General features: G+C 38.4%; 1 protein-coding gene across 1 annotated transcript in view; it reads left to right on the top strand.

Moving 5' to 3' along the window:
- Nucleotides 1–13461, top strand: part of tead1b (TEA domain family member 1b) — a 39796-nt gene that overhangs the window by 19538 nt on the left and 6797 nt on the right. The window contains exons 2-9 of the mRNA XM_053324534.1: nt 3119–3183; nt 5294–5356; nt 7862–7873; nt 8715–8846; nt 9132–9178; nt 9287–9348; nt 10508–10632; nt 12733–12906. Coding sequence (XP_053180509.1) covers nt 3119–3183; nt 5294–5356; nt 7862–7873; nt 8715–8846; nt 9132–9178; nt 9287–9348; nt 10508–10632; nt 12733–12906 — 680 coding nt within the window. The remainder of the gene's footprint in view (nt 1–3118; nt 3184–5293; nt 5357–7861; nt 7874–8714; nt 8847–9131; nt 9179–9286; nt 9349–10507; nt 10633–12732; nt 12907–13461) is intronic.

The raw sequence follows: 13461 nt of genomic DNA, 5'->3' as shown, positions 1-13461 counted from the left end.
TTCTCATCGGTCGAATAACCGCTGTGTTACTTTTATAAGGAGTGAAGTGCTACATCAGAAGCCTTCCAGGATTAATCCATTATTTCCTGCGGAGGAGGACAGACTAAGAATTACCTGTGAAAAGGGGGATGTTTTCAAAACATAATTGTCTAACTCCACCAATATTTGGGCAAAAGATGAGCTTTAAAACCTGAGACAATCATCAGTCCAATCACCACAAGGAAGATTTGATAATAGACTGTCTTTAGGCCAAATGAGACAGGATGGCATTTACCTGTTTATTTAAGACCCATGTATAAACTATAAAACAGAACCACAATAATAATACAAGGGTCTGAATGATTTTTAGCATAGAAATTTGCATTATGCCTTTTTTGATGTTTATTTTCATTGGTCATAAATTTAATTAAACAGTGGCAATAATAATAAGTCTTACATTTAACTTGCTGATACATGTTGACACCCTGCTCAGCCTCAACAGGGCTACCATTTTATTTACCACTATGGGGGAAGAAATCTGTATTTGTTGAATATATTACTACTGTATTAGTTTGTAGAACAATGTTATAGATTACAGGTGGGAGAAGCGTAGTTATGTCTAAAGCAGTTTCAGTCCCGAATGTGTACGGTCACATTGTTTTCAGTAATAGTTGTTTTGCTGTGCAAACACAGGCAAGAAAAAGAGAAAGCAGGCTAGCCAGGACCCACTGAGCTTTTTTCCAGCCTGGTGAAAAGAATGAATTATTCAACAGTAAGCAAGCTTTCAGCTGGCCATTTGTGTGCTTTGATCTAGGCATCAGGAGTTTGCATGAGTGCCTGTATTGTAATGTTCAGTTTCCACAGTGTGTGAATTATTAAAATCTTTACCCATCTGGTAAAGTTTACACTGCAGGCACACTGGATCAGCAGACGGCGGTTGTTAATCCCCAGATGATGTTTATTTGTCCTGGGAGGTCATGTGACCTGGTTCTCTCAAGCTGGCCTTGCCTAAGTTTCAGTGTGAAAGAGCTTCAGGGTCAACCTTTAACAAACTCCAACTCAATGTCAAATCCCACTCCTCCTCACACCTCCCCTCCCACCCCTCTGCTCCACTCTCTACTCCATGTAACAACAAAATGTGTAGGTGTGGCACGCAGCCAGGTGCTGCATGTTGTTTTCATATGTATGCCTAGTATACATAGTATCTCAGTTACCATGTGATTTGGTAGATGCAGCAAAAATGAATGAAGCCTGATACAACACACCTACAATGATACTATTTTCATTAAAGTTATGATGTTCAGTTTCTGTTTAAATTGTTAATTCAATTGTAGGGTCATTTCCTGTGTAAAGTAAAAATATCTTTGAAGCTTTCATTCATCAAATCTGTGACCCTAAATTGTTTCATTGTTACAATTATAAGCCCCTTTCATTTTGAACAACTCATCAGTGTAAAAAATAAATAAAGATATTTTGGGGCTGTTGAATTAGACTGCACTCTATGTTTAAGCTTGGTGGATCTAATAAACTGGCAACTTAAACTCAAAGACATTTGATGAAAGCTGAAATCAGACTGAAGAAAGCTAATTATAATAATTTTCTATTAATTATTTTCAAAAAATGAGACTGAAGGAAACATACAGACACAGTGGTTTGAATTCAAACTGCCATACCAAGAGCAGCCTGTTTTTTATTTGGCACACAATAGTGTTGAAGCCTCAAAAGACGACACTTCCATGCTAGCTACCTTTTTATGTTTCCATCAACAACAAGCAGAAATCACACCATGTCAGTCTATTCTCTTATCCGTCCAACATGTCTGCTCTTTTATACCTCTGAGATTTACGCTTTTGCTCGATCACATTATGTGATCTGTTTTCATTGATTAAAAAAAAGCCTTTCCCTCTGATATCTAAGATACGACTAATTAGCACATGTGGGGTATGTTGTGCTCCCATTGTGTCCTAATAAATGTAAGACCTTTAATTAATAATGAAGAGAAAAATGCTTCATTGTGTTTGGGGTTTGGTGCATTTCATGGAGGAGTCGAGCAGATCCATAGCATTGGATGGCTACAGCTGGACACATAATTAGAGTGCCTCCTTACCTATAATTTGTGTAATAGTTTTGGTTGGCGGCATGTTATTACCATATGAAAGGGCTAAGCAGGGGTCATGTGCATTGCTACAGCAATTAGAGCAGAGCTGAGGGCAGAAGAATGTTTGGAGCCGTTGTTAATTGGAAATCTCTACAAAGCTATGCTTTAATTATAATTTAGTCAGAGCTGCACTGTTTTAAACCCAATATATTCAGTTGCCATTATTTACTGTAATAGTATGAACAGCTAGGTCTGCTTCCTTTCAAAGCGTCGGGCTTTGAAGAGAATGAGATTGAATTAGATTAATTTGAAAGGCTGTGCTGCTGCGAGTTTTTTTTTTTTCATGCTAATGTCACATGGTGTTTTCATAGAGAAGCAGGATCTGGTTTGTTTAGGACATGCACATATCGGCTGATTTGCATCCATTTGAAATATAAATGTTATGGTATAGAGTTTATATTTCATGTATTGGCTTTGTGTTTGATTCTATGACTACAGAGAAACGTAATTATCACTGGGGAGTACATTGATAATACATTAGTCAGGCAGCTAAAATCTACCTAATTTAATATTTTTATGTTATGTTTAAGTTTAAAACTGTAAGTTGAACTGTGGTTAAAAACAGAACTTTCTGACAATATTTTCTTAATGTCAACATAAATATTAATTTTTTCCTACAGCTTAAATTCATTCAAACAAATGTTGCATGCTAACAATTTAATTAACTATTAAAAGGAATAAAATGCACCCCACCAAGGAATTCATTTGTGTTTGTGTCATTGTGTGTCAGTGTTAATAAGTTAAAACCATGAATAACTGCAGTCGACATGCCACAACCACGACTCAATGTTCAGACAAGATAATCGTTTCCTCATTTACACACACAGCTACAAACCTAATGATATATGATTTTATTCAGTTTTTATCCAACAATGCCCTCTCATTTGATATTCTGATTTTCTCTTTTGATAGTTTTTGTTAAGTCTATTTTGTCCTGTTTTTAAAATAAACTAATTTCTCTCCTTTTTCCTCTTCCTGCAGGTCGTAATGAGCTCATTGCCAGATACATAAAGCTTCGTACCGGGAAGACGAGGACTCGGAAGCAGGTAAGACGAGAGCGTGAGCGTCTCGATTGCACGAATGTCAGAGGGCTGTCAAATCTCAATGTGTCCAGACTGTTGCCTTTTTGTTCTTCAGGAGACAAACAAAGCTAGACATAGAATAACACAATGCTTAGCTGTCGAGGGGACTTCTGAGGCGGACAAATCCCCCGTCACTGCTGTGTTGCATGAACAGATGTCCCTGGATTATGACAACATTGTCACTCTTAGTTGCACTTAAAAGCATCAGAGCTATAGTCAGTTTGTGGAAGAAAAAGTGATTGTAATTTACAATTCTTTGATTTCCCCTTTTTCAAAAGCTTTTACATACAGTGAGACCTTTTACTTAAAACGCAGCCTTTCATTTTCACAATAAATCAGTTGCATACAAAAAAAAAAAGAACATTGTGGAGATAGCCCTGAAAAAGAGAGTAGCCATTGTAGCTTAAAAGTACAAGTATTCTTCCTCATGACTAAATCATGGAGGTCATGCACTTGGCTGCAGTAGAAGCATTTATTAATGGGAAGGTGGAAGCCTTAATAGATTGGTACCATCTCTGATCAAAGAGACAGCAGAGAGTTTTTACTGGAGTCGGAGAGTGCATCCTGTCGTCTGTAGCACGCTCTTTGCACTGCACACACAACGCTTAACCACATGAGTTAAGCTCATGTTTCTGAAACAAGTGAATGAATTACTTACTCTGTGCTGTCACGCCTATAGATGTCCTGATTCACCTCTATAAATGTAATAAATCATTTACAAATCAGTGCTTTTAATCTTTATTCCTAGATGTATGACTTCTAGGATTTATGGTATTAAATAAATAGAATAATATTAATGATATGGTAAATAAATCAAATAATACACTTTTATTCTTGTATCTTAATTGTCTGATAATGAGCAGCTCTGACGGTGCTTCAGTAACAATTTAAAGCCACTGATTGGCCGTCTGAGCAGGAAATTCATTGCATGACCACTGACTTGAATGACAATGATAAACAAGCTGGTGTCTTAAGTGACATTCGATCACTGTGTGTGAATTGATCTGGACCTGAAAGGCTGTGCAGTTTCTCTCTCAGCAACTCTTCTTAACACAGAATCAGAGAAAGAGAAAAAGAGGAGGAGAGTTTCTTTTTATTGTTGTGATTACTTTTTAATGCATGATATCTATGGAAGTGCTGTGTTATTTATGTTAGGGCTGTTTTTGTCACAATCTACTAATCCGGAGATTATTTTCTTGATTAATCAAATATGTTTTTATCTGTTAAATGTCAGAAGTTAATTAAAAAATGCCTGTTGCAATTTCACAGAACCCAAGGTGACCTCTTCAGGATTGTTTTGTGTGACCAACTTTCCAAAACCCAAAGAAATTCCATTTACAGTGACGCAAAAGAGAGAAAATCATAAAACTCTAACATTGGAGAAGTTATCAACATCGCTGCTGATTACCACTCAATCCCTACTTGAACACTCACCTTGGGTGTGATTTGCGTTAGTGGTGCTAGAGGAGAGCGGAAATCCTCGCTGCAAACGTCTCATCAGCACACATTACTCCTCTGTCAGACTGCTACTGTATTACACTGCTGAATGTTTCATGTGAGAATATTAAATCATTTTGAACTGTGTGAACGTTGGAAGTAAACTTGGCCGGTGAAATGCCTCACCCAGCTCCCATAAGGATAATAGACCAGCCAATTGACATTCAGTACACAGCAGATCACATCTGTGTGCTCTTAATGGGAGCTAAAGGGGCCTGCATCCTCCTTAATCAGTTCACTTAAGTGACGACAACACACAGCATAACGCTTTATTGGCTGTTAGCTTGGTGTGTGGTTTGGACATGCCTCTGTTATGCACCTTATCTCGTTCAAGTGTTTTTAAAACAAAGAAATGTGTAATCCACTTTTTTTGTTTTTGTTTTTCTTGTTTTTTTTATTTTCCCCTTTCCTCTTTTTAATGGAGGTGTCTAGTCACATACAGGTCTTAGCAAGAAAGAAAGTTCGAGAAATCCAAGCTGCCATTAAGGTACGTCTGGCTTTGCCCAGTTGCAGGGGGCTTTTCATTGCCATGGTTACAGGCTCTTCCTTTGTTTTCCTCCCCTCCCCTACCCCGCAGGTGTCTAGTCACATTCAGGTTCTTGCCAGAAGGAAATCTCGTGAGTTTCATTCCAAGCTAAAGGTATGCGCTTTTCTGCTTTTGGGCTTGTGGTTGCTGTGCGTCTTAACTTCCTGTTTCCCGTGGTGACAGAGTGAATGCCTGGTGCTCTGATTCCCCCCTAACCCAAATCTTCTGCTGACTGTAGTCTGTTTACATCTTCTAACACTCCCCCCCCCCCCCCCCGCCCCATCCCACCTTCTCAGTCCATTGCTCACCCCTGATCAGACATGCTGTCACTGTCCTCTTTATTTCATCTACATATATTCATTTGTCATCGTGTGCCTTTGCTTTGAGAGCAGCTGTGCATCATAACTATAATGCAGTGTAAAAATAGTGAACACATCTAGTTTTTTTATATTCAGTAATAAAAAATTATTAATTGGGTCAAAATCAAACACTCACAGAAAAAGGTACTGGTAGATTATACATTTGTTTTCATTTTACTTGAGCCTGACCTATACTATATTTTTTTGAGGTTGATACCGATAATGATATTTGAGTTAAAACAAAAATGAAAATAACTATATACTGTCCAATACAGGAACGTACTGAGTGAGACTAAGAGACTGTGAGGTTATAATTAGGCACAGTGGTTCTTTGAGCTAAATGCACTGACACTGACAGTACTAAAATGGTGATGTTTATCAGGTTTAACGTTTAGCATGTTGAGTCATAGTTTAGCATGTTAGCTTGCTAATTAGCAAAGAGCAATAAAGTAAAATAGCCATTTTGATGTCGCTTAATTAATCATTTCAGTTAATTTCAAGGGCGACAAGAATGTGAGTAAATGTTATGGCATTCAATGCAAAAATGATTTAGATTCGCTCAGAACCACAAATCAACCTCATAGTGGTCCTAGAGAAAACAACAGTAGGCTTCATCCTCTGGGGACCATGAATATCAGTATTACATTTCATGGCAGTCCCTTAAATAGTTGAGATGTTTCAGTCTGGACCAAAGTGGTGCACTGACTGATCAATACTGATCAATACTGCCATCCCAAGATCCACACAGCTGGTGTTAAGTTGAAAAACATCTAATATATAAACATTGTTTCTAAATACCCTCAAAAATAGTTTCTGTTCTGCCATTGTGTGGAATCAGTTGATATGATGTATAATTGGTGTTGGCGTACTAGTAATCAGCTAACACCAGACAATGTATTAGCCCGTTTTATTCATCGGTCAGGCTCTAATCCTTCATTTTATACATATTTAATAATAAAAACTGGAATCAAAGTGTGCAGATGTTGGAAGCATGTTGGCATTGGCTGTTGGCGAGTGGCTGAGAGCTGAAGCTCTGAGGATATCAGTCTGCTTACATCTCTTAGTAAGCAGACTTCATAAATAAAGGGGGCATGGCAAAGGGGGTCTGTGTTAAAAAAATGAAGAGAGATTACACCTCTTTGTCCTTTGACAATTTAACCCAACTTTCCCCACTGTCAAAGGTTCAGTAGTGCACATTCAGAGCGGAGAATGGCCGTGAAGCTGGCTGTTTCTGAAATGCCCTTTCTGTTTTCTTGTTCTCCCTTCAATCTGTTGATAACTCCGGGCTCTCACAATGCCGTGGCTATCAGTTGCTTTTCTTCCTTCCAGTTCAGATGTCGTCATTTCAGAGCGTTCTTGTGAGTTATTTCAGCAATAGTGAAATCTGTTAAAATCACTGAAGAAAGCTTTTCAGTATGGCAGATTAAAATGGGAGAAAAGCAATGTGAAAGAAGTAAGCTTGAATAATACTAACCTGTAATTTAATGTATTTCTATGAAGTAATGCTTGTATATTAAAGGACACTCCACCCATTTGCCATTTTCTTCTTTTCTTGGGGAGCAGACTATACATTTTGACTTTCACACTTTGCTCCACTCCCAGTATTCAACAAGAATTAATGACCCCTCATTAATCTGTGTGTGTGTATGTGTGTGTGTGTGTGTGTGTGTGTCAGTGTGTCTGTGTTGAGAGAGACAGAAAGAGTCAGACAGGCCGCTGGCCACATGAATGCCTGGTCTTTCAGGGGCACAGGCGGCTGTCTGAAGAAAAACAGACAGCTTTTGTATGAATCCCTGTCTTTTCTCATTTAAAGCAAATTAGAGTTCAGTGGCAAAGAGTAATACAAGTGTGCCCTTCATTTTAGGGGGCATCAATGAAAACCTGCTGTTTCTGGTCTTGTCTATGGCATTTCAGTGAAATTACAGTCATTACGTTACTGTTCTGTTGTTTTGTCTCGAGTGATGACTACTGATCAGATTGTGAAAATTACAGAGAACAAGACATTCGCCACAGAGACTCAAGATCATTTGTAAATACAAATTTCATAATCCTTTGTTATAAAGTGTTGATTACACACGTGTTTGTTGTAGTGTGTGAAGACACTCAAATTAAACTAGAAGGATTTTTAACTGATGTTTGAAGCTGCAACCGTTTTTCATACCTTGATGAAACCACAGATGTTTTACAGTTTATAAATGTTACTTTGGTCACAAAAAGTCAACTGAAAATTTACAATGTAACCTTGTTTGTTTGTGTTTAGGTTACAAGTATGGTAAGTATTTATTTTTTGTCTGCGATGCTGTTTCTGCTTTAATTAGGGCCTGCTTTAGTCTTAAGCTGCTAGTTTTGCATTTGTGCTCCTGCCATAGTGACACAATAGCTGCTGCTCAGTGTTTTCCCTGTTTTATTGGCGTGTCTGTGTGTCATCATACTATTTTCGTACTGTAGCTTGACTGTGACACCAGTATCAGTTGCCAGCATGCTTACCTTTTAGCTTCTGCCACCAGTGAGTCTGCATGGGTTTGCTATTTCTGTTTTGTTTGCTGAATGGTGCACTCTGCTGCAATATTCATTCTCTCAATGAAGAATGGCCAGTTTTACTTCAAATAATTTTGTAAATGCACGTTGACAAAAGGACTGCGTCCACAATAATATACAATATGTGGTAGTAAGTATTCCCTTAAATCAATAAGTTAGTCCATTCAACATTAATGTAAATAAATATATCCCGATGATTTAAAAAGCAGAGAAAGTAAAGAAACTAACAGCAGAAAGACTCTTAACCAAGAGGGATTGTTGTCCTTCAGTTTTACTTGAGAAATTCTTTGCAATGTTTAGACATACAGGCAAATGCAGCCTTGATAGAAATGCTGCTGAATGAGTTTTTAAGAGTATTTTAGTGGTAGATGACAGTTTGCTTGTTGACTAATCTAAGTGCATACCACTGCTAACCATTGTATACTGGAATTCAATTGTCATTGTTTATCACATTTCTTTAAAAAAAAAAAGAAAAAAGAAAAAAAAAAGCTTACACTTAAATAGCGGTGTTGATGCAACATGCTGCACCTCCCCTTTCTGTGCGAGCACTAAGCCTTTTGTGACTGCTGTTAAAGGACCAAGCCGTGAAGGACAAAGCCCTCCAGAGCATGGCCTCCATGTCCTCCGCTCAGATCGTCTCTGCCACGGCTATTCACAACAAGCTCGGCCTGCCAGGCATCCCGCGCCCAGCCTTCCCTGGAGCAGGGGTAAGAGAGCCTCACCAGCACCCCACTATTGATCCATCCTGTCCAGCTTTCACCCAGGGCAGCCATGGGACCCACCATGCCAACACCAGGGCCAAATCACATTACACACCACGGCTTTGCACAACTGCCCCTATCAGATAAGCACATGATCAAAAGGAGTGGTAGTCAAGATAACTACATTCACTGAACTAAGAGCCATTTTGATCTTGTCGCTAACAGCTGCTCAGAATTGGACGTTCTTTGTTGTTTGTTCTTTGTTGTCTATACATGTATCTCATTCTCTAGTTATGGCAGGGTATGATATCGACCGGTCAGCCAGGATCCTCACAAGAGTAAGTACTTACTTTGTTGTCAGAAAGTGAAATAGTTTTTTAATAAAAGACTATAGTCTCAGATAAATATGGAAATGTTTTTGTTTTTAATGTAATTCTCTGTTCTAGTATCAAGCCTTTCACACAACAAGCCTATCCCATCCAGCCAGCAGTCACAACAGCCATTTCAAGTGAGACTTTACCTGTTAATGATCTAAAATGAGCATCACACTTTCAAACATTGTTTGCTGAATCTGAAAACTTCACACAGTTCATGATGTTAAGGTCATTTTTTCCCCATGTGTGCATCTCTCTGCTTGTTATGAGGAATTTCAAAACAGTCATAGTTGTTACTTTTGTTTTTTTACTCGTACTGTGAGAAATGGCAGATTTTCTTGCTGTAACACACATACGATGATAGAGGTCTAAAAGGCTTGGAAGATGGTAACAACAACAATAATAAAGGCAGGTTTTGATGCTTTGAACCCACCTGTCTTTCCCTCAGAGCACCTTATCGACTGTGCAGCTTCAGTAGGGAGGGAGTGAAGTAAATGTTGAGATTTGTGGATCTGGTCAGACACTGAAATCAAATCAGTTCCTTCAAGTCTAGTTTTTTGCAGATTGAAAAACTAATTTTAAAGTTTTAAGCACTCAAAAATTGAAAAAAAGAATTAAGCAAGCAATAAACCGTGGAAAACCTTTCCGGTTCGAGAGATATGCAAATAACAGACAGACAGACGGACATTCCTGTAATTTATAGATAGATTGTATCGGATGGGCATTCCTGTGTCTAAGTAAAAATAAAAGTGTTTGTTTTTAAAAATCAGAAACCAAAAACATCAGCTATCAGGCGTAATTACCAAGTGGGACACTGGGGCTACATAATCAAAGAGGGATGAACGCAGTGGATACAAAAAAGATGTTGGAGATCAATTTTGGGCTTCTATTTTATGTCAAACAAATCACTTGGCTTATTGTATATTAAACTTTTTATAAAACTTTTTCTCCAACATTAACTGTGTTTATTTCATGTCCTACAACTTGACACAAAGCTTACTTTGTGCATATTGGACTCCCTCCAACCAGTCGCACAGTTATATCTGAGCTTACGAACGTTTCATGAATGAGTCTTAATGTATTGCTGCTTTGACCTATATAATCATCAATTGGGCTTGTACAATTTGTGAATTACTGGGCATTTTTGAGGGAAACCACATCCAGAAGATGTAAAACCTGACTTCCAACAGATCACTAACATGACATTAAGATTTCATTTGTTACAGTGTTTTAAAATGTACAGTAAAGCAACTCTCACACAGGATGAATTACATTGTCTTGACATCACTGCAGGCTACGAGCCCACAGCAGTTCCGGCTCCCACGGCACCAGCATGGCAAGGCCGCTCCATTGGTACATCTAAACTCCGACTGGTGGAGTTCTCCGCCTTCCTAGAGCAGCAGAGAGACCCAGACTCAGTAAGAAGAGCATTATACTGAAGCATGAAATATCACTATCTCATGGTGTTCATTCCCACCTCTTATCACCCAGTCCTTCCCTCTATGAATACATTGGGACATTTTCCCAGGCACAGAGTCAGCTGAGAGGAGGCCAAAACAAGCTGAGAGAGGAGAAGCTGAGCCTGTAGGGACACACTGCATGAAAACCTGCAGAAATAATGAATGATTGTATATTAATCAGTTCCTTAAAAAGGCATGCCAAAACTATATTTAAGCTGTAGACTCCGGCTCAGCAAGACAATCCACAGACGCGCTGAGTGTCATTTGACAAATCAGCAGCCTCAAATCTCCCAAACTGTGTCTCACGTTTCTTGTTTGCTTTAGCAGAAAGCTATTTTTAATGTTTTTCCACATTTTCCTGTGCGTTCTCTTTTGGTATCGATACCGCATGACAACAGCCATTAATCCAACATTCAGCTTAATGCCTGAAATTGTTGTGTTTTTGCCTAAAGGCTACATGCTGGAAAGGCTGCTCTGTGAGCTTTTAAAGTGAAGAGCAGCAGAAACAGAGTTTCATATGGTCCCAATGAGGGCAACAAACCTCTGAAAGTCAAATGTTATTCTCTGATTTGCTGCTGTTCTTTTCACTATTGGCTGACCACAGTTTTTATTCACTGTCTGTGAATATAACAAACATCTTGAATGTTAATCTTTTTAAACAAAGCACCCAACTTTTGTTCCTCTAGTAGTTGCCTTTGATGTAGATTTTTTTATTTCTTTAATGTGAGCGAGGATTGAATAATGCTCATTTATGTTTTTCTTAGAGATGTGCTCTGATAGCTTGTTCCATTGGGTTTTTTTTCGATTACTGGTCGGCAAACCTGGATTTGCTAAGCTCAGACACCAAAGTATCTCTTATCAAACCTTTTCACCTCTTTTCATTCTTTTCTTCTTTTTTTTCGGCAATAAAAAGGTAGAACGCTTGTAATTCTCAGCAGCCGCTGTTTTGGGTTCAAATGCAGCAGATTAGATCAGCTGTAGGTAATTCTGTAAAGCTGAAATGAAAAGTTTGGCTGTTCTCTGGTTAATGTGCTCTCTGCAGCCGATGTCTGGATTCAGCCAAAGATTGTTCGAGTGAAGACGCGTCACTCCGTAACACCACTGTGCTGTTGCCAGTGGGCCGTAGAGAAATAATCAGTGATCACCTATCGTCCATTTAAGACGTTGATTCATGTCAGTATTTTGATCTCACCAGTTTAATAGTTCTGAATCAGGACCTTCAGTTTTTGGTATAAGTAGCTGATGAAGTACAGAAGGCCACAGTGTCAGATACATTTAATTAACATGTCATAAATTTTGCTGCTCATCTAATTTTCCCGTTGTAAACTTTAATAGTGAATGGTGATTGAACACCTTTGGCTTTGAGTCAAAGTTATTTTAGCTTTTAGTCACTTTCAAATGTTGAAGGGTGAACATAAGATTTGATAAGGTATTTCAAAAGATTCAGATTTGATATAATGCTATTGAACCTCATCCCTAATGTTCAATAGCAATGGCTTTGTGTAATTTTATGCTTGAGATGAATTGATCAGAAATTTGTTTTTTCACCTTTAACAGAGTCTCAACCTGAGTTTATAGACTTTGGATGAAGCAGTCTTGCATTCCAGGCTTAGTTTAATACAAATAAGGGGATCAGTTTGTTTTTGGCTTTAGCGGACCAGAATGATATTAACTCATTTGTACATCATAAAATAGACACCTGCAACCTTGCAGACAGCCAAATAAAAATAAAAAGCAATGTTGCACGTGCCTATTCATCATCAGTGTAGTCTTGCCAATCTAATTCTGGCAGCCACTTGTTTGTTTGGACTAAAACTGCTTTATGGGCTCAGAATTGGCTTATTTTTTACATCAGTAAACCTTTCTGTGTTGAGTTCCTGAATATTGATGAGTAATACTTAAATAGATCATTTTTCATTTTTCATTACTTTTATGTGATCCTAATGTTAAAATTCAAACTGGATATACTGACTACTGATCTAACCTGAAGGGATCATACCTGAAAATAGTTTCTTAAACATTCAGTTTTTTTAATGATATTTTTGTTTGTTCTTTCAGTACAACAAGCACCTATTTGTACATATCGGGCAGACAAATCATTCCTACAGCGACGCCCTGCTGGAGTCGGTGGACATTCGTCAGATTTATGACAAATTCCCAGAAAAGAAGGGAGGGCTGAAGGAGCTGTATGGGAAGGGTCCGCAGAATTCCTTCTTCCTTATAAAATTCTGGGTGAGTGTGATAAATAAACGTTGTATGAAATGACCAGTTTGATCAACTTTTACGCATGTGTTAATATCGCTGTTACCCCTCTTGCAGCTGCACAATTTTAAATGTTTGAATCCTGTTCAATGTGTTCAGGTTCGTCTTTAGTGATTGGGTGTAATTGGTCTACATGGAGAAGATTGCTCTTGTAATGTTTGCAAAATGCACTGCTATATTTGGACTTGCATAGCAGGAGAGCTTTTGATCAAAGCACTCGCTAATTCAGCGTAATATCTCCAAACAATAGCGTGACCTGGTTGCACTCCTAATGGCTGTTTAAACATTGCATGTATTTCCTCCCTGATGCAAAATGCTAACTAGCGGCAGCCAACAAAGTAGGCATGATGCACTTGGACCAAGTCCCCTCAAATTCCTTTTGAAGTGACCGACCAATCTAAATTTCAAATGAAAGACAGAATCTGCACAATAATGAATGTATAACTGCTTTGCTTAATGAAGGAGGAGAACGTTGTAGGAGGATGTCTCCTCTTTTTGTATCCGTAATGAACAGGATGTTCAGGG

The sequence above is a fragment of the Scomber japonicus genome, chromosome 1 (genome assembly GCF_027409825.1).
Source record: "Scomber japonicus isolate fScoJap1 chromosome 1, fScoJap1.pri, whole genome shotgun sequence".
Classification (NCBI taxonomy): domain Eukaryota; kingdom Metazoa; phylum Chordata; class Actinopteri; order Scombriformes; family Scombridae; genus Scomber; species Scomber japonicus.
Note: the sequence above shows the minus strand (reverse complement) of the source record. Positions and strands in the feature narration are given on the sequence as shown.